This window comes from Bicyclus anynana, chromosome 15, assembly GCF_947172395.1.
Source record: "Bicyclus anynana chromosome 15, ilBicAnyn1.1, whole genome shotgun sequence".
Lineage (NCBI taxonomy): Eukaryota > Metazoa > Arthropoda > Insecta > Lepidoptera > Nymphalidae > Bicyclus > Bicyclus anynana.
The window spans coordinates 2,617,658-2,645,237 of NC_069097.1; the positions used below are offsets into that span (position 1 = coordinate 2,617,658).

General features: G+C 35.9%; 4 protein-coding genes across 4 annotated transcripts; 2 read left to right on the forward strand and 2 right to left on the reverse strand.

Annotated features, from left to right (window-relative positions):
• Window positions 1-1,795: 1,795 nt before the first annotated feature.
• Window positions 1,796-3,693, reverse strand: LOC112046274 (U1 small nuclear ribonucleoprotein A). The gene is made up of 4 exons (XM_024082875.2): window positions 3,473-3,693; window positions 3,024-3,262; window positions 2,229-2,497; window positions 1,796-1,996 (listed from the first exon to the last, which is right to left on the reverse strand). The coding sequence occupies exons 1-4, from the start codon at window positions 3,474-3,476 to the stop codon at window positions 1,837-1,839; spliced, it is 672 nt and encodes a 223-aa protein (XP_023938643.1). The 5' UTR covers window positions 3,477-3,693; the 3' UTR covers window positions 1,796-1,836.
• A 290-nt stretch (window positions 3,694-3,983) lies between these two features.
• On the forward strand, window positions 3,984-13,896 carry LOC112046276 (mini-chromosome maintenance complex-binding protein). The gene is made up of 10 exons (XM_024082877.2): window positions 3,984-4,299; window positions 4,367-4,549; window positions 4,933-5,173; window positions 6,711-6,829; window positions 7,512-7,758; window positions 8,477-8,594; window positions 9,309-9,488; window positions 10,200-10,443; window positions 11,541-11,705; window positions 13,615-13,896. Exons 1-10 carry the CDS (start codon window positions 4,195-4,197, stop codon window positions 13,822-13,824), a joined length of 1,812 nt encoding a protein of 603 aa, XP_023938645.1. The 5' UTR covers window positions 3,984-4,194; the 3' UTR covers window positions 13,825-13,896.
• A 5,528-nt stretch (window positions 13,897-19,424) lies between these two features.
• Window positions 19,425-22,619, forward strand: LOC112046287 (respirasome Complex Assembly Factor 1). The gene is made up of 4 exons (XM_024082886.2): window positions 19,425-19,674; window positions 19,748-19,851; window positions 20,140-20,269; window positions 20,787-22,619. The coding sequence occupies exons 1-4, from the start codon at window positions 19,573-19,575 to the stop codon at window positions 20,835-20,837; spliced, it is 387 nt and encodes a 128-aa protein (XP_023938654.1). The 5' UTR covers window positions 19,425-19,572; the 3' UTR covers window positions 20,838-22,619.
• A 730-nt stretch (window positions 22,620-23,349) lies between these two features.
• Window positions 23,350-27,175, reverse strand: LOC112046273 (tRNA N6-adenosine threonylcarbamoyltransferase). The gene is made up of 6 exons (XM_024082874.2): window positions 26,940-27,175; window positions 25,912-26,133; window positions 25,033-25,183; window positions 24,659-24,765; window positions 24,234-24,400; window positions 23,350-23,614 (listed from the first exon to the last, which is right to left on the reverse strand). The coding sequence occupies exons 1-6, from the start codon at window positions 27,052-27,054 to the stop codon at window positions 23,372-23,374; spliced, it is 1,005 nt and encodes a 334-aa protein (XP_023938642.1). The 5' UTR covers window positions 27,055-27,175; the 3' UTR covers window positions 23,350-23,371.
• Between the last annotated feature and the right edge of the window lie 405 nt (window positions 27,176-27,580).

Here is a 27,580-nt window from a genome sequence, read left to right on the forward strand (position 1 = left end):
TTAGTTTCTAGAATCTTCAAGTAACCTACTTAAGAGATCAATAACTTTGTAAAGTATATCCTTAAATTCATACCAAATTGTTAAGAAAGCCTAAAAATTCCATGCCACCAGTTTGGAATGTCAGTAACTTCTTAATAAGTTATTTTTTCAATAGTTATATTTTTGTGGGTACACTCTGAAAGGCGTGTATATGACCTAACATTACTTATTATAGGGATAACATAGTATAAAATCTGATGATTTTATTCAATTTTGGTCGCAATTTGGCTCAAAAACCGATAGAAGTATTTACTCTGGCTGGAAATTATTTGTAAATAAAATAATCACTATCATAATTTTTCTTTAGGAAATAATAAGTCTATTTCATTATTAAATAAAATAACTATCCACTACGACTAAATGCAGCAAGAATTAATATTAATTTCTTTGTAATAATTTTTTTTTTTTAAAAACCGCCCCGCATATGGTTATAGCAGAATGAGTAAAGACGTCACGTAAGAAATCTTCATAACGACTATATCGGTCAGCAGTGTTTTTCCTAAATAATTTAGTGTGAATATCAATTATATGATGAAATCCCTAAAATTAAAAGTATTGAACTCCAATCCAAAAATCAAATCCAAAAATCATTGATTTATTTTTGAATGTGCTGAGAGTTGGAGTCGCGAGATGAACGAAAACACGTTAAGCACTGCTAACTGTTCTATTTATTAATATTTGTAAAATATAGTAAATGGCTGATGACATATAATGACACTTGAATGTCAAAGAGTTGACAGTTTCAATAAATAATATCCACAGACAATAGATACTTAATGACTGGCTACCATTGTACCGTAGACATGTATTTTTGCTACATTCCAACAAAATGGAATATTGTATTATGCACAGACACAGTAAGTCAAACTTCGTTACTAGCTTGTTCTCTAAATAAAGCCTAATCGAATTAGAGATAATATTGTTATAAAAAGTTTTATTTTAATAATCACATTGGCGAAATAATACCATAATGTGGCGTCACCAGGCGAAAACAAACAGGCTCTCAATATAAAGTTTCCAGTTACGGTCAATATTTTAATAGCAGCGTTTTACCTGAAATAAAACGCATATTAAAATACTTACCTCACTGGAAACTTTAAGTAATTCCTGCCTGGTGATATATTGAGCCAATGAGCTAAAGTCGCGCTCAGCGATTCACGAAACTTCCCGAGCCCGACACCGCCAGGTGGCGCCACATAGCCCGACGTGACGTCAATAAAAGTACGAAAACTGGTATGAAATCGACGGAAACGGAAATGCTACTCTCAATATAAAGTTTCCAGTGAGGTAAGTATTTTAATATGCGTTTTATTTCAGGTAAAACGCTGCTATTAATATAATTATCATAGGCTTACGAGTCGGTACAATTACCATTAATTACAATGTGCGCGATTTTAAAATAACCAATAGAATGTCTGTACCGACTCTTAAATCTATGGAAAAGAACCATTTTTGCAAGTGCTCATTGATAATTACATGGTAACGGAAATCCATAGCTCAGCAGGGTTGGTAAAAAACCCACCGAATTTAACGCAGGTACTAAATAATTATAGTTTAGTATAAGAATTTCCTTTTAAACTAGCACTTAGCAGTGCTGTAGCTTATCCCCACAACCACTTGCAATATCACTTTGTGTGTGATGCTTACAATATGCAGTAAAGGTAACATGAAAAAAAACACTACTTTTTAAATCGTAAATAACTATTCACAGCCGTAGAGCTGTTAAGGCCAAGTGCAATGCTCAAAACAGTTCTCAAAATATTTAATACTTTATTTATACTTTAAGTATGGTTACAATTATTTTTTCGCAAATGAAATCTTCATTGCATGCGTTGGAGTTATCTTGAAGCCCTGCAGTGCTTCTTTTGCAGCAGCCGACTGCATTTCGTTGGCAAATTCAACAAATGCAATGTCATGTCTATTTGGTACTAATCTCACTTCTTTGAAGCCAGGGAACCTGTAATGTACAAATAAAATGTTAGTAACAGTAACTCTCAGGTCAGTTGTTAAAAATTTATTATTTTCTGTTTCTTTTGTGATTCAATTGTTAAATATTGACTATAATAATATAGTTTCTATTATAGCTATAATCTATAATATAGAACAATTAAAGATTTCCATGGACATATTATTCTCAATAAAGGTTTATTTTAAACAGGGAACAAATATAATAATTAATGGCAACTCACTGATTGAAAAGCATAGACAACATCATCTCCGAAGTTTCATCAGGCAGATTGGTGAGGAAAAGAATCTGGTTGGGAGGCTGTTCCACATTGACATTATTAAGCATACTCGGCTGGCCAAAGCCAGGCACCATTGCTCTGTTAGCATCCTTGTTCTTCTTTTTCTTATTTTCATCTGAGCTTTTTGGCAGCTTAGGTCTTTTTGGTCTCTCCTGGAATGTGCCTTTTATTTTTGAAATCACATCACTATCTGTTTTTGAATACTGGATCCTCTGAAAAAAAAAAACAAAACATTTTTAATATTTTTTACATGTAGATAATTAATTCAATATTGACAATATCTTGTGTCTGTCTTTTTAGCCTCCTAAATGTACATGAATGCAATTAAACTTAACTTATGACATCATAGCCCCAAAAATGTTAACCACAATCTATTTTTTATGCTAACAATCATCACCATCAACCCATAATTATTTGACTTACTGCTGAACACAAGTCTCCTTTTAGAATGAGTAGTTTAGCTAACAGTCCACCAAGCTGGCCCAATGTAGTTTGGTAGACTTCACATACAAAGGGAATTAAATGAAGCAAATCCTCAGGAATGCAATAATGTGCAGCACACCTTTGCATCTAAGCATAACAATATTTCAAGCATGTAATATTTAATTTCTTAAAATGCACATATAGATGACTAAAAAGTAAGGGATCTGGAGTTGTGAAAACATTTGGCCTTTGTTCAAGACAAATACTTCTGAAAAATGAATTTTAAGTAACAACATATTTCTAAATATTATTTACCATAGGCTTATCGTAAAATGGGAATCCTTGCATACTCCTCAATGCGACAGTAGCGCTGGATATCTCTTTGAATATAACAAAAGCTTGGCCACGCATTTTTAGAGTTTTCAGCGCTACAATATCAAGAATTTGGCCAAACTGTGAGAAAATGGCATACAAGGATTTCTTCAGTTCCTCCTTTTTTATTTTCTCGTTGAGATTGTTTATATATATCGTGTAGTTAGGGCGAATATCCATAGCTGAAAGAATTAATGTATTAGATTCAGATTAAAGCGATTTATTTGCTGTGAACAAAAATCACTGCGGATCAAACAATCTGCAGAAGGCGTGTCGTACCAAATATTGTCGTACATATATTATGAATTTATGACTATAAGACATATTTGGCATTATTATTTACGAAGGAGTATGAAATAATAAAGATTTTATCATAGATTTAGATTACTTACTCATTTTGTGAGGTTAGTTGGTAGAGTTCGTGAATGTGAAATTAATTTAATTACTCAAGCAAATTGTAGAGTATATATTTTATACACTAGCTTTAAGCACAAGATCTAAATTTAGTTAAATAATTAAACGAATAAAGTAAAATCGCAGTCCGCACACAAAAATCGAAGAAAAACAGACTCGGCGCGGAGGACGCGGACGCCGCCAACTTTTTTTTATATTTCCACCACAGAGTAAAACTAAAATATACTATTTCCGCACCACAGATATCCTATCCTACTTCATAAAAATAATACAAACGTGGTATGTTTGGATGTTTGTTACTCTTCGCTGCGACTGAATCACCTGAAATTTGAAGTACCTAGAGATAAATTAGTCTTGATTAACAGGCTATTTTTCTCCCTTCACGTTATTACGACATTCATCTAATGTCACCAGACTGAATTTGTAATCTGTGATTTGTGAATTTGTCTGTGAAGTGTGAACTGTCAACTGTCAAGTGTGATTGCGATTTGCGAATTCGCGCGCATTTCGCGCAGCCGCTCTGTTGTAAATAGGTGCAATTTTTTATTTATTGATGACTCGTATTTCGTTTTGTATGTGTCCTGTACTCAATCAATTTGTATTAAATTTTCAATCAACGTTGTTGTTGATATTCTATTAGGAGCAAACTAATACAAGGAAACTGTTTTATCAAACCATTGTATTGGTAAAGTAAATAAAAATGCATGATTTTTCTAATGATTTTGATCGTGTTACACCCGATGTGTGGATGCTAAATGAGGCGTCATGGAATGAAAGACTTGTTCAGTTACCAAACTGGCAGAAGGTATAATTATTCGAATACGATTTCTTGTCGTCCATATCATTATTTTGACCTTCGGTTAACCTTTTAGATTCCACTTATAAATTCTAACACTTCACACAACTTGCCCGATGGCTCGCTGGTCCGTTTTCGTGGAATGGTACAAGACATGCATAATCCAGAATTTTTCTTCGAACAATTTGAAGTGTTCAACACAGTTACAAATGAAATTAAAAACAAATCTGGAAAATACACTGACACAGCACATATCTTGGTAAGTATGTATGTTTTTTATTCTAATTAAAATAATGATTGAGCCCGAATTTTTTTCGCGTAGATCACAATTCTGTGGGAATGTCTGAATAAAAAGAAGCCCTTTCCAGACTAACTTATCTCTGTACCAAATTTCATCCATATTTGTTTAGCCAATCTAGAAAAGGTTAATCGCTATCTAGTTGTAGTGACTCTACTATCGGTTCACAAGTCAGATTCTAACAAGAAAGTGAAAATGAATGTTTTTTTAACTACTGTTTATGTAGTGTATAAAGTATAAATAGGAATGTGGAGTCTTTATTTATAACCTTGAACCAAGCAAAAAATTTTGCATTTATAATAAATGAATTACTTAGATGTACAAAATATTGTGTTTTTTTAAAGGAAAATGAAAAAATAAACTACACAGAAAACTTAAAGAGTGCCCAACGTCAAACCATTGTGGTAGTATCAATGCCCGGGCTGAATGAATGGGCACAGACTATAGAAGATGAACAGAACCACTTGGAACACCTCCACCACCAACCCAACACATCAAAGAGGTCAAATTTGAACACGAAACTAAAGAGAAGTCATGATGACAGTGATGATGATCAGAGTGCTATGGATGTAGAAAATGAGGGAGGTATGTATTTTATACTAATATTTAGCAGTTAATTCTTATTTCCTGGGCCTTTTCTGCACTTGGCCACTTACGGTTGGTTGTTGTACGTCTGTCCATTCAGTGCTGGTCCCCACTAGAGACTTTAGCCAACCATGCTTGCTCCAGAAGCTTAGCAGGTCGACCAGGTTGCCGAACGCCTCAAGGTTTGTTGCTATGGAGCCAATGTGTTCTGCGCATTGTTCAGCACACCTTTGCATCTAAGCATAACATATATCTGTGTTTCTTCATCCTCCATGCACGCTCTGCACAGAGGACTCAGTTATGCCTAGAACTGAAAGGTGTTTAGTTAGTTTAGTTTAAGTGTTTAGCAGCCATTTAATATCAGCCTATTTTAGTTATTCTACAGGACTACAGGTCCACCTCCCTCCATATAGATGAGTAGTTATGGGATTTAGACATACTGCTTCAATGCGGGTTCAGTGGGCATAGGGTTTTGGTTTAGGGCTTAGTGTTACTCTTTCAAGTCATTGTCATATGTTAATGATAATAATAAATGCAACCAGTGGTTTAATAATAAACACCATGGTCTTATAGTGAAAAGCTTTGACCAACACCTTAAAAAGCTTTTGCTTAACTCCTGGATCAAGGGTTGGATACAGAAGGCAGTGATTCTAGAAATGGTGCATATTGGTTTCAAATTTTGGAGCCCTGACCATTGGTTGCTTGGGCACTCAAATCTCCTGCAGATGTTTTTTTTTTTTAATTAATTTTTGAATAGTGTTTTGTATTATATTTTGCATTTCATTAACATTGTTAAAAATTAAAAATAAAAGTACAAATACAAAATTAAAATCTTAGAGTAAAGAAAAGCTCAGTCTTTCTTTGCACAAGCAATGAGTCAGATCCAGGGCCTCATTATTCGAAGCAACTTAGACTAACCACTAGACCAAGCAGCCAAGCAAGATATACCTAATCTACCCAACTTTAGGTTCAGTTATAGATTTATAACATACAGATAGTGAATAGGCGCAGGATTCGTAAGCCGTTTTATGTGCCCTGAAATAAGAGCCCTTTACAATATGATAGTATGCTTGTGTGTGTGTCAGCAAGGGTAATTAGCTTAGCTCTTATGCTCACATAGTCACAGAAGTGCCTTATGTTTGGAGTGAAAAATTATTAGGTGTCTATAAACTATAGACAGTATAATAGTAATAGTTAAACAGTATAATAATAATAGTTAAACCTACTAATTAGTTTGTTATGTCGTTGGCATGATGTGACCAGTAACTTTACTAGCAATCATATCCTTTAAGCTTAAACATAGACTTGACTACAGAAATAATCATTCTATTAGTATTTTCTCAAACAAACTTTACATTGCTCTGGTCTTGTAGGGAAGGACATATTGGAAGGCAAAGTTTTGGTTGGTTTCATTCAGTACTTAGAAATCAAGAATTTGATAGGCAATATAGATTGAAATAAAAGTATTGTTTGAAGTGGTGTTTCATAATTATGTCCAGCATAATATCTATTATTTTTTAATGATCAATCTCTGTAGGTGCTAACAAAGAACGGAGGACAGCTGAAGTTGTTAAGAACACAACAATGGTGGTGTCCAGGGAGCACCTACTGAATTTCCCTCTTCCTGATGTTGCTAGCAAGTCTTGCATTGTTAAGGTAAGTGTTTTTTATTATAATTTTTTTTTAATGAATATTTGCCATATCTTTTTTAAATATGACCAATATTTAAAATCATGCAATCAGTCAGCAGATTGTACAGAGGCTTTGTTAAACTTTTTTTTATAAATTTTATTAGTGGTTTGTATTTATCATCATCACCATAGTTAACATCCCATATTTGGCTCACTGTTGAGCACAATTATGAGAGATTAGGCCAATAGTCCACCACTCTGGTTCAATGTCGATTGGCAGACTTCACACGTGCAGAGAATTAAGATAATGGTGAACAGAGACAACCTCTCCAGTGGGAGCAACTCCAAAAAAAGCATATCATTTAAAAAAAAAAATACAAAATTCATTTATTTGAATTAGGCTAAGTTGTTGAGAAGTCAAGTTATGTCACAATTTAATTTTAATTTAATGGTGGTATTTATAGTTGAAAACTTAAAATTAAAGTTACGAGGGTTCCATAGCATCGGTCCGAGAAGAGCCACCATCACGGTCAGAAAAATCAGTTGGTTTTGGAGACGAGCTTTGTAGTTGCTACTAGGTGGTACTTGATCTTATTTTATTAAGGAAATAAATGAGGAATTTAAAGTAGGAAACAGTAGTTTTTTCTTGATGAAAGGTGTAGTTATTCAATCTCAGAAAGTAATATAAAAAAAATTATCATTTTCAGATTTATGATGACAGTGACAACCTGAAAATCAATGACATGATAGAAGTAGTAGGCTTTCTGTCTGTGGATCCAGCACTATCTGGTGAATTCCAAGCTGAAAAAGATCCTCTCCTGGCGCCAGAGTGTGAGAGTGAAGCGGAGATCATAACTCATAACCCTCCGCCCAGTCTAGTGCCTCGGCTACACGCTGTCTATGTCAAGAAGTTGGAACATTGCAATCCATTGGTGAAAGGAGCTCCAGATCAAGGTACCTTACTTAAATGACTAGGCTAGAGGCCACCCAAAACTTTATCCGTGTAAAATTAAGATTTTAATTGAAATATAAGTAGCCTATTTGTTAGTCTAGGACTTTAGGGTATATCTATGCAAATTTTAGCCTAATTGGTCCAATAGTCTTTACGCAGTCTCACAAATCCCGCGGGAACCATGGATTTTTAGGGAATCAGTAAGTATATTATAAATATTAAAGGTATATTCTACTTATATTCAAGTCCAAATTTCAGCCTAATTTGTTCAGTAGTTCATCGTAAAAGAGTAATAATAATAAATGTTGATCAAAGTATAAAAACTTTGGCGTTCATATTTTTTTTTGTTCTTATATATTTTTCTTCATATTTATTTTTCTTTTTTTTTAATTTTTAACAATGCTAATATAAAAAAAACCCTCCCGGTGCGGGACATTTGAGTGCCCAAGCAAACAGGTGGTCAGGGCTCCAGAGTGACGAACCTCCTCACAATACTTTCTTCTGTATCCGACTCAACAGTTAAGTAAAAGCTTCTTAAGGTGTTGGTCGAAGTTTTTTGCTATAAGACCATTGACTGAAACAACTAACGGAACAATAATAGTTGACTCAACATTCCACATGGCAGTAATCTCGTGAGCAAGGTCCAAGTATTTTGATAAAAACTTTGGCGAGTAAGTAGAATATTGTATATGTCATAAATAAACTGATTCCTATTTCCAGAAATGATACTCAAAGAAGCAAACACAGCGAGAGAGCATTTACTGAAAGCACTGAAGGAACTGTTGCTGGGTGATGAATTGGCTGCAGAGTATTTAATATGCCATCTTATAGCCTGCGTGTGAGTCACACTGTTTAATGGGATAGTTGACACTTTTTTTAAAAGGGTCTTAAATTGTTCATTATTGTTGTATTAGATCGTAAAATGCATATAAATTTTTTATATTTAATTACTCCCATATTTTAATTTTTTATTAAATTTTTGATTATAAAAAGTCGGAAAACGCTGTCTGCCATGGATGGATGGGTGTTATCTATGCTTTTACGTCAAGCAAGTTTTGTTTATTAGTTTTCGCTTTTCAGTTTTTAGGGTTCTTAAGTCCACAAGTAACCCATATAGTTTCGCCATGTCCATCTGTATGTCCGTCCGTCCGTACGTCCGTCCATACGTCCAAATTTTACCCCTAAAGGGTTAAACAAGGGTTGAAGATGATGTTTTGAGATATACTTTTGTGAAATTATTAGTGGACAAAAATATAAATAGGACAAGGTGAAATAGGGGTTGAAAGTTTACGTCGATTTTGAACGCCGACGAAGTCGCAGGCTTCTGGTAGTGTAAAAATATAATAGTAACTAAAAATATTTACGAACTATTTACGAAAATTGATGTCGAATTGGTAACAGGTTTCTCTGAGTATTTACGATTTTGGATTAAAAAAAGATGCGTTATAATTCCTATAATTTGATTAAAATGACGTTTGGTTCGGTTGTAGATAAGTAGACAAATAGCAACCTTCATACAATCAGTTGCGCCAACTCGGTTTGATGCTTTCAGATATCTCCGACAAGACACGTTCACTTTGGGCCAGTTCTGCCTCAACATATCCAACATGCCCACCAAGAAGTACCCCGACTACGCCAAACAGTTGTACGACATCATCAAACAGTTTGTCACCAAGAGCTACTACCTGCCGCTCACTGTGGACAATATGAACACTATGGCACTGTTACCAAAGTGAGTATCATCATCATCATCATCATCATCATCATCATCATCATCATCATCATCATCATCATCATCATCATCATCATCATCATCATCATCATCATCATCATCATTGTTCTGGCGGGGTTTCGACGAAACTCCACAAACGACCAGGGCTATAGCTAGCCTAAGGGTTCCATCGAAGCAAGGGTCTTCATCAGCATGCGTTTCACAGCGTGCTGACTCGCCTCAATGAATGGTTGCGACTGCTTAACAACATCATCATCATCATATCAGCCGATGGACGTCCACTGCTAGACATAGGCCTTTGGTAGGGACTTGCAAACATCACAGTCCTGAGCAGCCTGCAATCCCTGCGACTCGCTTGATGTCTTCAGTCCATCAGATGGGGGCTCGACCAACATTGCACTTTCTAGTGCGGGCTCGCCTTTCCAGCAACTTAAAATCTTCTTCTCTTCGTTCTTCTATGAGCAAACCCTTTCATTTGATATCCATATCATGGGGTGGATTTCAAACAGCCAGTCCGCCATTTTGGGGAGACCGCCATATTGGATTTGTAATGTCATTCTATTGTCATCAGAACTCAGAGCGTGTGCAAAATTTCAGCCTAATCGAAGGTCAAATTAAGATTCTAAGATTTTCTTACATACATAGTTACAAGTGAAGTTAATTTAAAGCGTGTAATCAAAAATGGTATTCTTCCATTTTTTTTTTTTTCAGAAAAGACTATGACTGCAACAGACTAACTAGCGGCATTCTACAACTGAGCAAGCACACGCACCTCGTCCTGGACGAGACTAAAATGGAGCAAGGGAATCTGGACGCCTCTGGGGTCAACAACATCTCTGCACTGGGCAACCTCATCAAACTACAGAAGGTTGAATATGACTTCAAGTATTACAAAATGGAGTTTGACTCTGATATCAATGTTCTTGTGTTGTCTGAAGGAAAATCTTTGTTGCCCGTAAGTATGCTCAGAATGCAATTGCAAGCTTTATATTTAGAGGTTTATTTTATCTATATTGGCTCCCCCTGGTATCTATGGTCTCTTTAGAAAATCATTTCAGGTCAGTTGTTTTTTTTTTGTAATAGTTCGATGCTACTTTACCAAATTCAGTGTGCCTAGTGGGAGTTTTCAATATTTTCATACTGTTACTATCGCGTTAAGGTAAACGCGAATTTATATGGAATTAAAACAGTTGTGCAGTAGTGTTTAAATTCCTTAGAAATTCGCGTTTAATCGCGCGTAACGCGATAGTAACAGTATCAAACTCCCACTAGGCCCTCTGTTCAGGTTAGGTGTTTATGTAATATATTCAGAGGCATAATCATCCGCACACATACTCGCGTCATATTAAAGAGGGCGGATAATTGTGCCACTAAGTATAGTTCGACGCTACTTTACCGACTGTGTACTGGTAGTGTTACAAAGATGTTTAGTCTGCCATTGGAACTATTGCTCTAAAACAAATTGAGAAACCTCATTTTTCAAAATAATGAGAAACGCCTGGCATTGTAGTGGGCCATTAAAATATCATATATAAGAGCTGTGATAGTCGAGGGGAACTGACCTCTGCCTCCGATTCCGTAGGATGGTGGGTTCGAATCCGGTCCAGGGCATGCACCTACAACTTTTCAGTTGTGTGCATTTTAAGAAATTAAATATCACGTGTCTCAAACGGTGAAGGAAAAACATCGTGAGGAAACTAGCATACCTGAGAATTTTCTTAATTCTGTGCGTGGGTGAAGTCTGCCTGTCCGGAGTGGACTAAGGCCCTCTCATTCTGAGAGGAGACTCGAGCTCAGCAGTGAGCAGAAAATTGGTTGTGAATGATGATGATAATTCTTTTTTGTAATGTCACTGAAAATTCTTTTGTATTTTTTGCACTATCCCAAATTTTAATACATTAATTCCTTTATTCCTTTATTTTCCAAAGGTTGTCTGGCAGATATTTATAATAAGGCCGCCTTTGCACATACTTGTTTACCATGTTCTTCAATCTATTTTATTTGTTATTATTTTTCTTTTGTGCAATAAAGAATATAAATAAATGTTTCCAGAGCGACTATCACATTCCACTGCGGCCGGAGGAGTCGTCGCTACAAATATTCGATGCTATAGTGGAGGCCGCTACATACTACTTGAAGGAAGAGATCATGAACACGATCAGAACATATCTGACCAACTTGAAACTTGCCAAATACTCTATTAGTGAAAATTTACAGGTAAACCTTTATACTTGACTCCATTGGCATACTAACACTACAAAGACGAAGTTTGTTTTTTTTTTCGTGTTGAGTAAGTGGCGATGGCTCCATGTGGGACCACTACGGCGTCACCGGGGGGTTTGGGCGAGCGCAGAAGCATCGCCTGATAAGACGGAGGACGAAAGAAAGAGGACGGAACGGCTCTCTAAGGGCGTCTCCTATGAGACTCGGACCTCGGCTTAGAGGGCCATTCGGGAAGGTGTAACCGTGACCTGAGCGAATCAGTCCGGACGCCCCCGAGATCGTGAATTAGAAAACCCACGTCCGGGTGACGTTAGATATCGGGGACCTCGTCTTCGCCGACGAAGACGCTGTGTTGCTTGTGATTGTGTTGCCCGGGAAGCATTGTCGGTCGTCATGTCATCGTCTGGATCGTAAAGGACGTTTTTGGGACGCCTCTGCTTGAAGTTAGCGTTAGGATTGGAAGTGTAGTTGCAGGCCTCAACCACTAGTTGGTTGGGATGGATGGCAGCTCTGTCGAAATACTTTCGAGAGAGCTGTTTCATGTAACTAGCTATTGAAGGTAAATCTAAGTCTCTATGGAGGTCGTTATTGCGTACAAACCACGGTGTGCCCGTGATTTGTCGCAGAAACCGGTTTAAGTTTATGTTGTGTGTGTTTGTTACTCATCACGCCGCTTTAATCGAACCGATTTAGCTAACATTCGGAATGCTCATAGATCTCTGAGCTATAAGACTTTCAGTAGTTTAAAAAGGATTGACTACAAATAAAAGACATTAATTTTGTAATTATGGCAGGTTCAATAACAAAATCATCTAGTTAGCCTTACTCAATCCTAGGTTCTGCACCTGGTTGGACTTTATTAAAAGATACGTATGAGAAACATTATAAAATCTCAGCGGATGTCGCTATTTCGAGATCGTCAAGGAATTCCTTAACCCTACATCTAGTGGTCATAAGTCCTGGACTTTGCTCGGAGTTTTTCTCTCTACCACTATGGACCTGGCTCCCGCACGGTGAATCCATGGATTGCTAAAATATTCTTCTCATACTGTATACATAATATTTTTTCCTGGTCCTAGCCAATGCATTTTTGCATCTATTACTATGAAGTACACGTCACTGATCCACAAGCTCCTATTTCAGGTGTTTGTTAAAATTTAAAATGCAGGGAAAAGGAAAACCCTGCTATCAATATTTTACTTATTAATTTATTTTACTCTTTGTTATTAATGTACAAAATTACAAATAAAGTGCTATTTTAGAATTTAAACTATCGTGAGTGATATTTATATTAATTGATTATGAAACACGACTAAAATTCACATTATATAAGGTCAGAGTATGCTCGACTAGTTTCGAACCCATGCGGGGCCCTTAATCATAAGCTGGTTCTTGCAACGCGGGCAGATCAAAACTCATGACTAAGGGCCCGTATGGGTTCAAAACTAGTCGGGCATACTCCGTCCTTAAATTATGTTTTTTTTTTGTACAAGTTAGCCCTTGACTACAATCTCACCTAATGATGAATGATGATGCAATCTAAGATAGAAACCGGCTAACTTGTTAGGAGTAGGATGACAATTGACACCCCTTTCGGTTTCTACACGACATCGTACCGGAACGCTAAATCGCTTGGCGGTACGTCTTTGTCGGTAGGGTGGTAACTAGCCACGGCCGAAGCCTCCCACCAGCCAGACCTGGACCAATTAAGAAAATCAATTAGCCCAGCCGGGGATTGAACCCAGGACCCCCGTCTTGTAAGTCTACTGCGCATACCACTGCGCCACGGAGGCCGTCTTGTGAGTTTTAGCCGTATTTCACAATCAATTTATGTAAAGTGCAAATAATTAAATAATTGATAATATTGATAATATCTCAGATATTCAACCATTTCTGCTTTCAGTTTGTCGAAGACGACTTTATAGAAATGCGCAGTAATTCAGACAGCGATAGCCCGGTGACGGCAGACGATCTGCACCGACTCTTGGTGCTAGCGCGGCTGGTCAGTCTGTCCAGAGGTCACGATACACTCTCGAGGGAGTGTTGGGACCTCACCAAAAAGATGGAAGAAGAAAGGCTACAGAGGTTAAAAAATAGAGCACCTGCGTTGTAACTTTGTTTTTTTTTTTACATAGAAATTAAGTATAATGTGCACGTGTACTTTTTAAAAAACTCAAATTTTTAATGTTGTAGTTTTATTTTAATTTTGTTATATATAATTATCGTATTCGATTCGTTGGATTTTGGAGGATTCGTAATTCTCACTCCAATTAGAACACCCGCGTTCGCGCTCACAGTTAAACTGCTGACACAGCGCTACCGTCCGCGTTTCTTACCGGCCTCGCCGCGCGAGTTACGATGGCCTACATTATTTGTTGCGTAAGGCGTAATAAATAAGTGATATAAACAATAATTTATTTACACTAGTATTATTAAATACTAGTAATATACTGAGAATGCGATGTCTTTTAACCCGGCTAACCCCCGGCGCTCCCTGGTTCCCGGACCAGGCAATGTGACCGACGACTCTCCAGGAGAGAGTTCTCAGGACGCTGCCGAAGTTCATGCTACTGGAAACAGAAAATATGTGCAACAAGTCTTACATTCAAGTTTCTTCCAACGTGTATCTAGTTCGGTGAGTAATGTTGAAGAATCTCGTATCGTTGGCGAAAAAGCTGCACAAAATATAAAAACAGACAAATCAAACTACAAAAAACGTCCTATGACCAGCCCTACCAACAATTTCAATGTACAAAAACAGACCAAGTTTAATAGTAACTGGCTAAGTCAACCAATTCAAACCTCCAACTCTTTTGAAGAGTTGGATTTGGACGCTGAAGACAAAGAATCAGCTGTGCCAGCTGAGAAAATACCAAGGCCCCCTCCAATATTTGTGGATGGAGTAGAAAATATCACACCTTTAAAACAGCTTCTAGACCAATATGCAAGTAAAAATTATGAGCTAAAAATATTAAGCGGTAATAGAGTAAAAATTCTATTCAAAACTCAAGAAGTCTACAGGGAAGTAGAGAAACAGCTGGATACGAGAGGTACAGATTACTACACATATAAACCTAAACAAGAACGATCATTTAGGGTAGTCCTAAAGAAGATGCACCCTTCCACTGACTTGGAAGAAATAAAGGCAGCTCTGCTAGATCTTGGACACAAAACAGTTAATATCTGGAATATAAAACAAAGAATATCTAAGAAACCACTTTACATGTTCATAGTGGAACTATCTCCACAACAAAACAATAAAGAAATATACGACGTCAAAAGCCTTCTAAACTGTCGGATAACATTTGAACCTCCAAGACCAACCCGTCACATTCCACAGTGTGCTAACTGTCAAAACTATGGACATACCAAAGCATATTGTCACCGCAAGCCCAAGTGCATAAAATGTGCTGGGAATCACGCCTCAAAAGACTGCTTACGCAAAGAACGATCAGACTCAGTCAAGTGTGTATTATGTGGTGGAAATCACCCGGCAAATTACAAGGGATGCAGTGTCTATAAAGAACTACAGAAGCAGAAATATCCTCCTCTACGCCCTAAAAAACCTGCTACAGAATCAGGGCAGCCTAAAATACCAATCAATCCAATAACGCTGAGACAACAACAGCAAATGCCTGAAACGAGCTACGCAGATATCCTTAAAAACAAATCACAACCAAAAAATTATTCTAATATCCAAGAATCTTCCGATAATCCAAATGATATTAATAATGTAATAAATATGTTCAATCAAATCATGAATCAATTATGCACCGTGACAAATCTACTCACCAATTTAATGACAGTCTTGTGTCAAAATTCGAGCAACTCAAAATAGTCTTATGGAACGCAAATGGCCTGTCACACCATTCTTTAGAAGTTAAACTATTTTTAGAAACAAATGGCGTCGATATACTATTAGTATCGGAAACCCACTTCACACAAAAGAGCTACTTTAAAATCCCGAACTACAAGTTATACCATACAATGCACCCAGATGGCACAGCTCACGGTGGTTCCGCTATTTTAATAAAAGATAAAATCAAACACTACGCTACAAACTCGTACAGTACTGAAGAAATACAGGCGACTAGCATAATAATTAGTGACTCTAAGGATCAGCTCAATATAACAGCAGTATACATACCACCAAAACATAATTTAAAGGAAAGAGATTATTCCAATTTTCTTCAAACACTTGGTCACCGATTTATCGCGGGTGGAGATTATAATGCGAAACACACAGATTGGGGCTCAAGACTTACAACATCAAAGGGTAGGGAATTGCTGAAATCGATCAAGAGACTACAACTCGCCTTTTCGTCTACAGGTGAACCAACTTACTGGCCTGCTGATCCAAAAAAGAAACCTGATTTAGTTGACTTCGTAATCACAAAAGGAGTACCTGGTTCTAATGTAAGATGCTTTTCCTGTTACGATTTAACCTCTGACCACTCTCCTGTGATTGTGCTGTTAAGCTGTAAATTTTTACAAAATATAAGAACTTGTAAGCTGCATACGATACAAACAAACTGGACAAACTTCAGAGAGATAGTAGAAAATTCACTTGATTGCGGAATACCTCTGACCTCTGATTCTGAAGTTATTCAGGCAGTGGAATTATTCAATAACTGCATTCAACAAGCAGCATGGTCATCTACTCCCGACCTCACAACATACACAGAAGACATGTACTTCTATCCAAAGTCCATTCTCGAACTAATAAAGAAGAAGCGCCAGGCTAGAAAAACATGGCAGTCTACAAAGTACCCACCAGATAAATTCAAATTCAATCAGCTCGCTTCACAATTAAAGGACGCACTCGCGGCTTTTGTTAATCGCGATGTTGGTATGTATCTGCGAAACCTTGATGCTACACAAGCTACAGACTATTCCCTCTGGAAAGCAACAAAAAAATTGAAAAGACCAATTGTTCATCAATCTCCTATAAAAAAAGCTGACGGCAGCTGGGCCCAAAGTGACCAAGATAAAAGCGTAACTTTTGCGAAACATTTATCTGGAGTATTTACAGCTCATGAGGGCTTCTGTTCAACTAAAGAAGCAACAGTAACTGAACTCCTGAACACACCCCACCAATTGGATCTGCCTATTAAGAAATTCAAAAAATCAGAAGTAAAGGCGGCTATCATGAGTCTTAAAATCCATAAAGCCCCAGGTTATGACCTCATCACGGCAAAAGCTCTAAGAGAACTACCAACCAAGGGATTAACTTTCTTAACACAGCTCTACAACTCTATCCTTTATAGAAACTTTGTTCCACCACAATGGAAAGTGGCAGAAATAATTCTAGTTCCGAAACCAGGTAAAGATCCCACAGATGTTAAATCTTATCGTCCTATCAGCCTCTTACCTCTTCTCTTTAAAGTCATGGAAAAACTATTCATAAAGAGGTTAATGGTAAAACTGATTGAAATCAATCTTATCCCAGAGCACCAGTTCGGATTCAGGGAAGGACACGGGACAATAGAGCAAGTACACAGACTAGTAGAGCAAATCAATAATGCTCTAGAACAGAAACTGTATATTTCAGCAGTATTTTTGGACATATCACAGGCGTTCGACAGAGTATGGCATGATGGACTCCTTTACAAAGTACACCTAAATCTACCTATCAACTATTTCAAGTTTGTAAAGTCTTACCTTGAGGAAAGGTATTTCTACGTAAAACATGGTGATAGCATGACTGAACTTTTCAAGATTAAAGCAGGAGTCCCTCAGGGCAGCATTATGGGCCCCTTACTGTATTTGATCTACACCTATGATCTTCCGAATGCAGATAATGTGGTCACCGGCACATATGCCGACGACACAGCCATTTTAGCAGCTGATGCAACTGCATCTGGAGCTTCTCTTAAACTCCAAGGAACTTTGAACTGTCTATCGAAATGGTTAAAGGACTGGAGAATAAAAGCAAACGAATCGAAGTCCGTACATGTGACTTTCACACTAAGGCGCGATACATGTCCCGAAGTGGAACTCAATCAAGTTAAGATCCCTCAGTCAGAGAATGTGAGATACTTAGGTATATATCTGGACAGACGGCTAACTTGGACGAAACACATCTTCACGAAAAGAAAAGCCCTTGGCCAACAAGTGAGAAAGATGTATTGGCTTTTAAATCGAAAGTCCCAACTATCGCTGGAAAATAAGCTTTTATTATACAAAGTCATACTTAAACCGGTATGGACGTACGGAGTGCAACTTTGGGGTACAGCATCAAACTCGAATTTAGAAATTCTGCAACGGTTCCAGTCAAAAATGCTGCGCATGATTACCAATGCTCCTTGGTACTTCAAAAATGATCGCCTGCATCGTGAACTAAAAATTAAGACTATAAAGACAGAAGTTGCACACTCACTGAAAACATACCAAATGCGTATTCGTAAACATCCAAATCAACTTGCAAGGAACCTAATGATGAAGAAACCTGGTACAACTTTCAAAAGGCTCAAGAGACGAGCACCACAAGATGTCATGAAATAGACACTACATTATTATATATGGGCAAATCACTGGATTTTGCACCTAACATGCCTTAATATAAATACTTAAAATCCCGCTGAATGTCTCAAGACAGATTGCAGGAATATTGAGAGATTAAAAAAAAAAAAAAAAAAAAATATATAATTATCTGTGTTTATAATACTGTAATACAGAAAAAAATAGCATTAATAAAATGTTGCTAAAGTAACTAGAGAGAATTGATAACATCATATTTTATTGAACTCTTTACTGAAGTATAAAAAAATTTCGTGTCTTACTCTTAGGGAAAAACCACGGCGCAGCACCGCACCGCACCGTGTGGCTTCTCCCTAATGGACTCCACGAGATCTCGAGTTATTTCTATTTTGTTCTTACTGGTACGAGGTTCCAATTTTAAAAAGATCTTTTATTTGGTGTTGTATATAGAATGATACTTGGCACTTGGCTTTAGATACTTGGCAGTACGCTGCCAGGGGATGGAATGTAGTGCCACAAAACTAATTTATCTGGCCGTAAAAGACCTGAGGGTGTCGCTGTTGTGCTTTTTTGCAAATTGTTCTGGCGACCTCCGTGATGTTAGTTCCAGTTTTGGCCACCGGCTTAGGAAAGTTTATGGCGCTCGTAGGTATCACAGACTAAAATCTATGGCAAGATTTTAGTCATTTAAACGGCTTATTTTGTCTATTGCTATATTTTTAATAGGCTCTGGGTTCTAAGCCCATTTAACTTCTTAGACATTTTTTATATAAAATGGCTGTGTTCTGGCATACGAGCCTATTTCATGAGTATTTTTCTCAGACCAACTATTGTATAGCACCTGCCTCGCTATACGTTAATTTTCTGTCAAAATATATGATCAACGATCTAATGCGATTATAAAATCTGTATCTATAGCATCGATGTTTCATAGTTATAATCGTGTTCGTCGGTTAAAGAACTCCGTAAAAATACCTTTTTGTGTAGTTGAATAATATAAAAAACGGGCAAAAACTTATAGTTTAGTAAAAGATATATACCAAATCTAAGCTCGTTTTCCTTAGAAAATGACAGAAAATTTCGTTTGTGAATATGGGTGCGATACTGGTCCTTCTTTAATTGGTCTGAGGTATTTTTGTTAATACGAGATAGAATATAGATAGTTTGGTCTTGTGACCCATAAAGTAAAAAATATTATGCGTTATCTGTCCTCCCTCTTTTATTTCAACAGTCGACTTGACATTGACAAATGACAGTGACGTGGCTCTATGATTTTCTTTTCGTGATATCGAAATTTTAATTACAAATGAATGAATTTGTTATTGATTACTTTTATTAGTGAAAATTTAATATATAAACAAGAAAAATACATTAAAAAGCCATGTCAACCAAAAGCAAATCTTCAGATAACGTAACTAAGAGTAATGGAAATGATAGTGTTTGGAAGAGAGCATTCTTACCGAATGCTGAATGGCCTGACAAGGTAAGTTGCAAAATCACAAGACTTATTAATGAAATTTGGTTAATTTATTCAATAATATTGTTCCTTTTTGTAGGAGGAGTTTCTGGACGTCATATATTGGATGCGACAAGCTATAGGCATTGTGCTAGGCCTTTGTTGGGGTTTATTACCCTTGAAAGGATTTTTGGGTTTATTGCTGTAAGTTTCATTGATCACTTGCATAGCATAAAATAAGATTACTCCTAAATTGAATTGGCCTACAATGCATAGATCAATTTTGAAAATGCTTCATTAGAATATTTATTTTTACAATCTCATAACCTATAAAGCTTAAACAAATAGGAATATTTAATAATTACTATTTTCCTCAGAAAATAGAGCACGTTAATGTAGCCACCAGTGGTAGTAAAATAATGATTTGTTAATTTTAACTGTCTTAGGCTGTTTACATTTTATTAATTATTTATTTAAATAAAATCTTTTCAGTTTTGTGATAGTAAATGCAGCAGTGATCTATGTCTATGTAAACAACTTCCAAAGTGTAGACGAGGAGGAATATGGTGGCATGTGGGAGATCACCAAAGAGGGTTTCATGACTTCATTTGCTGGATTTCTGGTAAGAAATTGTTACTACTATAATAATTAACACTAAACAATACAATAGCTACAACAAGTATAATTTATAACCTCAATAGCTCAATGGTAAGAGCGGTCAGACTCATCACCGAGAGGTGGTGGTTTCATCCCCGCCCCTTGGTGAAAAAAAAATTGCTAGTTTATTTTAAGTGCCTTTGGGGGGTTATTGTCATTGGTGTCTAATCTCTTAACATCAGATGAACATGAAACTTGTTTTTTTACTATTTATAAAAATATATTCCATTTTTCACTATACCTTTATCATTATCTGTCTATTTTAATGAACCATTTGGTACAGTGGTTAGCCTATGTGGTTTTGGACCCTAAAGTCTTGGATTTGATCGTGTTCTGAAATATTGATTTTTACTTTTTTTAAAAATTATCACTAGCGGGATTGGGAAATTGATTGTGTTATAGAATACATGTTTTTCACTTATAAAATGACATATTTAAACTAAAAAAAAATAACAATAATATTGTTTTTCCATTATTTCCAGGTCACATGGATAATCATGTTCACAGGTTTACACAGCACCAGTGAGTTATGAGATCAAATGAGAGGCTTAGTGAATCAGTTTTACAGGAAAGACCTTTAAATGAAGTGTAGTACAAAGGGTTATTTGAAATGTCAACAGATTTATGATGGGAGATGGGAGATGTTTTATTTGCACATATAATATAATAAATTAATATTCAATTATAAAATTCATATATTTTTTAAAACAAGCTTTTATATAAATGCTCTATAGCACCAGTGTTTTCAAAACAAATGAGCACCATATTCAATGAGTTTATTTCAATAAGTTAAGCTTAGTCATACCATATTAGATGCTGTAGAAGATACGCAAGTGTAACAAACTTGATTTATATCAAATGTATTCTGTATGTAAATGGTTCTGAGTTGACTTCTTTGTTTATACCCACACATAACAGGGACAGTTAAATAAAAGCTTGTAAAATATCTATTGCACAGCCTTACCAGAAAAATTGGAGGTACCACAAGTATTTTTTCTAAAGTATGACATATGGGTCATCTCCCAGATTGACCGGGTGGGGGTATTGACCTTGGAGGCAAACCTTGTCTGGTGATCTTTCTCCTCCCACCCAGTGATAGTGATTCCAGCTGCTTTTGGGGTCCCCATTGTTAATAGGGACTAATCCATAAGCTAATGTATGCTAATGGAAAGAAAATAATCCCTTTTTCCAAACATGATGAGGTTTCTTGTTTTTCTGGTCAGGTTATGATTTCAAATAAAATAGAGAGAATATTTAAAAAATACTATATACTCTTGCTTTTGAAGCTTATGCATAATTAGTCTTCATATATTTATAACAAAATACCTATTACAGTTTTTTTTTTATTTTAAACCTTGGATTTTTTCACTTGTATATATTTAGCTAAGTGTAGTGCCAAAATGTAGCCATTTGCATTTTTTAATTTTGATAGTAAGTTTGTGTCAAGAGTATTTTGAATGTGAAAAATTTATAGCAATGTTTTGTTAAATAAGACACTTCTTACGAATTTGGTTAGTAACTATTACTTAAATATTTCCATACATAATGTCCTTTTCATAAAAGAAGTACTGTGGCAAAACCTCAACTAAAATTGACAGCGCCTTAAACAAATAACAATAAGACAGCCATTACCAAATGTTGTCATTTGGTAATGGCTGGCTGAGCGCCATTAAGACATTAGCGCCGCGTCTGGGGGACTTCTTTCATGAATAGAACTATTCATTGAATGAGCTGTAGACCTACCCGTCTGTAATGTATTGATGAGTTGTTTTACCGAGAACTGTTTAACTCTTCGAGTAAACCTGACTGGTATAATACATCATTTTCTTAAATACCTACCATGCAAAAATTGTATCATGATTAACAGTTAAGTATGTTTTATAGTGTTTAATTTAAATGAAGGTTCCGTACATCATTTCGAATACTTAATAATGGACATAAAAATATATAGATTTTATAAAGTGTAGATATTAAAGTTAAAATATTGTATTGAGTAATTAATAACAAGTAATTAAATAAATAATGCGATAAATACCTATGCTATGGTAAGATCAATTTATATATTGTGCAATGCTTAGAATTGTAAACATTTTATTTGAAGAAATATATTACCCATAAAAAATACATTAAGGTTTTAATAATGTTAAACTTAATTCCATGTGTTGTGTAAATACATATTTCACTGTCAATGATTTATTATTTATTTAATTATTATTATTTTGTATGTTGGTTGATGTGAGTACCTTGTGTAATTGTATTATCGTGGTGATTTTCTTGTTTTGAACAAATAATAATATGATGGTTGATTTAGTATATTCCGATGTTTTATTTAATTAATTTAGTACAATGTCGTATAGACCGTGACCATACTTCCATTTGGTCAACGTATATATGTGTGCGACAGTCGCGTTTTTGAACGACATGCGCGTAATTTTAATATTTTTGAAAAATTATCAGGAGTCCTTATCATATGGTCTCTTTAAATGACCTATTACAAACTGCGTTTATATCGTAAAGAGAATGATAGCCCAGTGGAGTAAATAAATAAATATTACGTGTCTCAAACGGTGAAGGATAAACATCGTGAGGGAACCTGCATACTAGATAATTTTCTTAATTCTCTGCGGGTGTGAAGTCTGCCAATCCCCTCTCATTCTGAGAGAGACTCGAGCTCAGTAATGAGTCGAATATGGGTTGATATTGATGAAAGAGAAGAGAAAAATGAGGCCTGCAGTCTAATTATATTGTCGACCAATAGTAGCCAAATCTCTTTTCTTGAGGTGGATTATCGCGTGGCGCGTATCCTCTGTCCTCTGGGAGAGGGAATTTGGAGTTTTAGTAGAAATACCACAATGCTCCAATGCTGTCTGGCCAAATAAATTGTGGTCACGTCTACGTATGTAAGATAAAACTTAAGATTTGTGTAGGTACATTGATTTTTATAAAGTTGTGCATTTATGATTATTTTAATGATTAACGATTTGTATATTGTTATTGTATTAGACTGTTGATGCCCTAAATCAAGGGTTAAATAAAACAAATAAATACCTAAATAAAAATAAATTTATTAATCATCCCGCCACGTGACCAGCACGTCGTCAGTCCTGTATCTCTGCGTGACGGTGGCGTGCTCCAGCGGCATGCGCGTGCCCGCCGCGTGCGCCAGCGCGCCCGCGTGCGCGATCATGACGCCGTTGTCGATGCAGAAGCGCTCGTCCGTCGCGAAGATGTTCGCGCCGCGCTCCGAACACATGACGCCCATCATTTCTTGTAAACGTTCGTTGCAACCCACGCCACCTACTATGAGGACCTGAAATTATTTTTTATACTGAGGTACTTAATTCAGAAGTGGTAGGTAGAGTGTTAGATATTTTAATTTCTTAAAAGGCGAAGCCAAGGTCAAAGTCAAAATTCATTTATTTCAATTAGGCTTAGTTTACAAACACTTTTGAAAGGTCTAGATTATGTCATAATTTAATTAAATCAAATGGTCAAAAACGACACTTTGCAATTGCGTGTTGTAGAGTCAACATTTCCTGAGGATGCTCCGGTTTCGGGGGTGACACGTACGTAGAGAATAAATAAATTATTGTATATTCATGATGAAATTCCTCAAAGTAACGCCTGCTTCTATCCAATATTTCTTAAAAATACAATGCATTATAGTGTTTTTCAGATATGGGTGACAGTCGCCTGTACGACGGTCATAATACGTACTATTTTCGTGTTCGTAAATCGCGGCAAAATTTCAAGAGCGAAACGAACTGTTACCCGCGCCATCCTACATTAAACGAACTGTATCTAACAAATACTAGGGAACTAAAAACAAGAAAAACTGCATTCTCAATTTTTTTTAAATACAATGTTTTGTCATGGGACAGCAACAATCGTGAATAAATATTTATTTTATCAAACTTTAAAAAACTAGCCTCGTCTGAAGCACAATGCGCCATGGCCCGCTCAGTGATCTCCACGAGCATGGCGAACACGGTCTCCTGCAGCGAATAGCACAGGTCCTCGGGCGTGTAGTCCTTCAGCAGCTCGTCTATTCGGTCCTCCATGTATGAGAGTATGCCGGACAAACTCACATCCATCCCTACAACAATAGGGTGTAACACCCTTTTATGAAAATTACCTCAATTTAATTCTAATGTAATAAACTATATACTTACATTTACCTACTGAAATTTTATTTAATTGATAAATGTCCTCTTAACTTAACATTACAATTTAAATATTTTGTACCTACTTTTAAATCTATGAGATTTAAAAGTAGGTACAGAGTTTGTTTTTCTACATTTAATAAAGAAAAAACATACAATAACTTAAGACTGATTGTGTCTTGTCTATTTACCTTTAACACAGTATGGTAGATGTAAATACTTTTTCCCTTTCTTCGCCATCTGTTCAATATTGTAGCCAGGACTGGGGGCGTTCGATAATTTCAAAACTCGTGCAAATCTAAAAATACCGCCTTACAATTAAAATAAAGCAACCAGCAAAACTTAACTGCATAAAAAAATTGTTAATGTCAATGAAGCTCAAAATATTATACATATCACTCAATGCCTAGTTCAGTGGTTTGCCTTGCCTATGAGGTTGTCTTGGGTTTGATTCTAGATTTTAGCAGCAGATAGCACAGCAGTTCACTTCCTCAGATGAGCTCTGTCACAAAGAACACTACGGCTACTAAAACTTCACCAAAAGAGTCCCAAATGCCAGTGTTACCTGTCCAAACAGTTTCCAACTGCAATGTCTAGGGTCTCTCCAAATATCCGGTACCTCTGCCTGGAGTAAGCAATGATCTGTGTGTTGCCCCCGCTCACATAGAGCACTGTTGGGTTGTTAGCTTTTGTTATTAGTCTGCCCATTTCTATATCTGTTCTTTTGGTCAAGGTACAAAGTGAATACTTGTTACATAAACAAGATGGTTCCTTCTATACTAATATTATAAATGTGAATGTAAGTCTGTCTGTCTGTTACATTTTCTCTGCTAAATGGCTAAACCGATCAAGATGAATTTTTTTATAATGGTTAACAGGACCTTGGAACTAAACATACTATTGACCCTAAAATAAAAATAGAAAGGAGTGAGTGAGAAAAAAATTACGAAATATAATGTTGATCCAAGAATTTTTAAAATGCAACCCCTAAAATGGTGAAATAGGAGTTGAAAGTTTACATTGATTTCCTATTAAGTCTATAAACAAATGTACTAATCAATTAAATGGCAGCATGTTATAGCACCTTTAATTTGTGGAATTTTTCTTTTTTGCATTACTTGTAGTTTCACAAAGTGGCATTGCTGGATACTAGTTGATTTCATGTTAATGTGTGTAAATCAAGGATATTTACAAAATATTAAATTAAAATTTTAAAGGAAAATATGTACAAAATTTATACACATAGGCATTGCAATAGCAAATACATGTATTAAAAATAGCACAGAGATAGACTACATAGATAACAAGTCACTTATTGATTAACATCAAATCACATGTAAAATAGGATAATTAATTTAACAGGAACATAGCAGCGGAGGGTCTTTTCTCCTGTATGAAAAAGTTATTATAATTACTTTAATACAGAACTCTTATAAAAGGATACGTCCAATACAATGGTTAACACCAAGTATAGGTTTGTTCCACAGCAGAGCGCAGGTCCGGGCCACTATAGCACATACTGTCAATGGTGCGCCCATGCCTGGACCTTTGGTATAACACACCACATCAATTTCCTGAGGAGTAATGCCCGATTGGTCGAGAGCTTCTTGAAGTACCTCATGTATGTTCTGTTGGTGGTGTTCTGCTGTTTCTCTTGGAAGAAAACCTGAAATTGTAATTATAATTATATGTTTCTCTCAGTCAAGTTATATGTTTCTTTCAACTTCAAGCTTATATACTGTTTTATTCCTTATATGAGATTGCAGTCAAATGTTGACTTGTGTTTTTGGAAAAATTACTTCATCTAATTACATAGGTATGTATGTATAAATTTCAATTATCAAATTAATTATTTAGTGAATTATGATATTATATCTCATATATTCTACATCATCAAAAGAGGCAGAGGGACACCAGCAGCAAGGTGGGAAGAAAAAATTATAAAGCAGCTGGCCCATTTGGTATTATATAGCACAGGACAGGGATAAATCCGTAATCTGAGACCTAATCTGGGGTTCTTGGGTATTACAAGAACAAAGTAGTAATGTACTAACATATATTTAAGTTTTACCAACCAAATTAGCTTAGATTTTTAAAATGCATAATGATACCGAATACTGTATGCAACAAATAAAAGGCTTGTTTTTTTATTTATTTATATTCTACATTTTATATGCAGCGACGAATATCTTAGAAATCCATATAATCATTATGAAGGTATCAGGTCCATTGTATGACAATGAGGAAATCTTCAAGCAGATCCCAAGAGTTGTGACCCACCTTCAGCGGTTGTGTAGTCGTAAGTAAATTATGTCTATATAGTGTTGGGACATCATTCTATAGAATTATCATGAGTCTATTTTGATGGCCCACAGGTCTCTTCCCTCGTAAACTTAGAGAAGGAGGATTTGGAGCATAGATCCACCACGCTACCTCTATTTATTGACTTATTATATTAAAAATTTAACTGACCTTCCCCGGGCGGTGTGATGTATGTTCGTCTGCAATTCGAGAGAATTTCTCCATCTTTCACAATGCCTATACCAAGTTTATTGGCACTTCCTTCAAAGCCTATCGCTATAACCATATTTTTATTTAAAGTAAATAAAAAATTAAAAGCTAAATCTTATTATGATTTTTCAAAATAAACATAACAATTTTTTTAGGTTATGGCTGCCTTACGTCAAAATCACAAACGGGAAACGACGGCTAAATTTAAACTAAATGTCAAAATCAAATGTCAATTTTATTTCTTAATTTAATACAGGCCCTGCATTCTAAACTTATTTTTTTAATAGATTTTATTTTGGTGGTTCTCATAGATGTAATTTAATGTACTTGACTTGTACCGACTCTTACATCTAAATCCTCCGGTTGTCCTTTTAATAATAAATAAAAAAGATTATTTATTAAGTACAGTAATCTATACTAATATTATAAATGCAAAAGTAAGTCTGTCTGTTATCTTTTCACCGCTGAACGGATCAAAATGAATTTTGGTATTGGGATAAATGGGACCTCAGAGCAAAACATAGGCTACTTTTTAAAACTAAAATAAAAAGAGAAGGGGGTGAAACAGGGGTCGAAAGTTTATATGAAATGTCGCGATAGCG

Bases quoted from the DNA above. Each gene is read 5' to 3' on its own strand.
- LOC112046274 (XM_024082875.2), bottom strand. The intron at 2,498-3,023 runs GTAAATAATATT...TTTTTTTTTCAG, and splicing joins CATTTTACGATAAGCCTATG to AGGATCCAGTATTCAAAAAC. The intron at 1,997-2,228 runs GTGAGTTGCCAT...TGTACATTACAG, and splicing joins TTGTCTATGCTTTTCAATCA to GTTCCCTGGCTTCAAAGAAG.
- LOC112046276 (XM_024082877.2), top strand. From the start codon at position 4,195: ATGCATGATTTTTCTAATGATTTTGATCGTGTTACACCCGATGTGTGG. The intron at 7,759-8,476 runs GTACCTTACTTA...TCCTATTTCCAG, and splicing joins GAAAGGAGCTCCAGATCAAG to AAATGATACTCAAAGAAGCA. The intron at 11,706-13,614 runs GTAAACCTTTAT...TTCTGCTTTCAG, and splicing joins CTATTAGTGAAAATTTACAG to TTTGTCGAAGACGACTTTAT.
- LOC112046287 (XM_024082886.2), top strand. From the start codon at position 19,573: ATGTCAACCAAAAGCAAATCTTCAGATAACGTAACTAAGAGTAATGGA. The intron at 19,675-19,747 runs GTAAGTTGCAAA...TCCTTTTTGTAG, and splicing joins ATGCTGAATGGCCTGACAAG to GAGGAGTTTCTGGACGTCAT. The intron at 19,852-20,139 runs GTAAGTTTCATT...AAATCTTTTCAG, and splicing joins GGATTTTTGGGTTTATTGCT to TTTTGTGATAGTAAATGCAG.
- LOC112046273 (XM_024082874.2), bottom strand. From the start codon at position 27,054: ATGGTTATAGCGATAGGCTTTGAAGGAAGTGCCAATAAACTTGGTATA. The intron at 25,184-25,911 runs GTATCCTTTTAT...CCAAAAGAACAG, and splicing joins TGTTAACCATTGTATTGGAC to ATATAGAAATGGGCAGACTA. The intron at 24,766-25,032 runs GTAACACTGGCA...CGGTATTTTTAG, and splicing joins GTTGGAAACTGTTTGGACAG to ATTTGCACGAGTTTTGAAAT.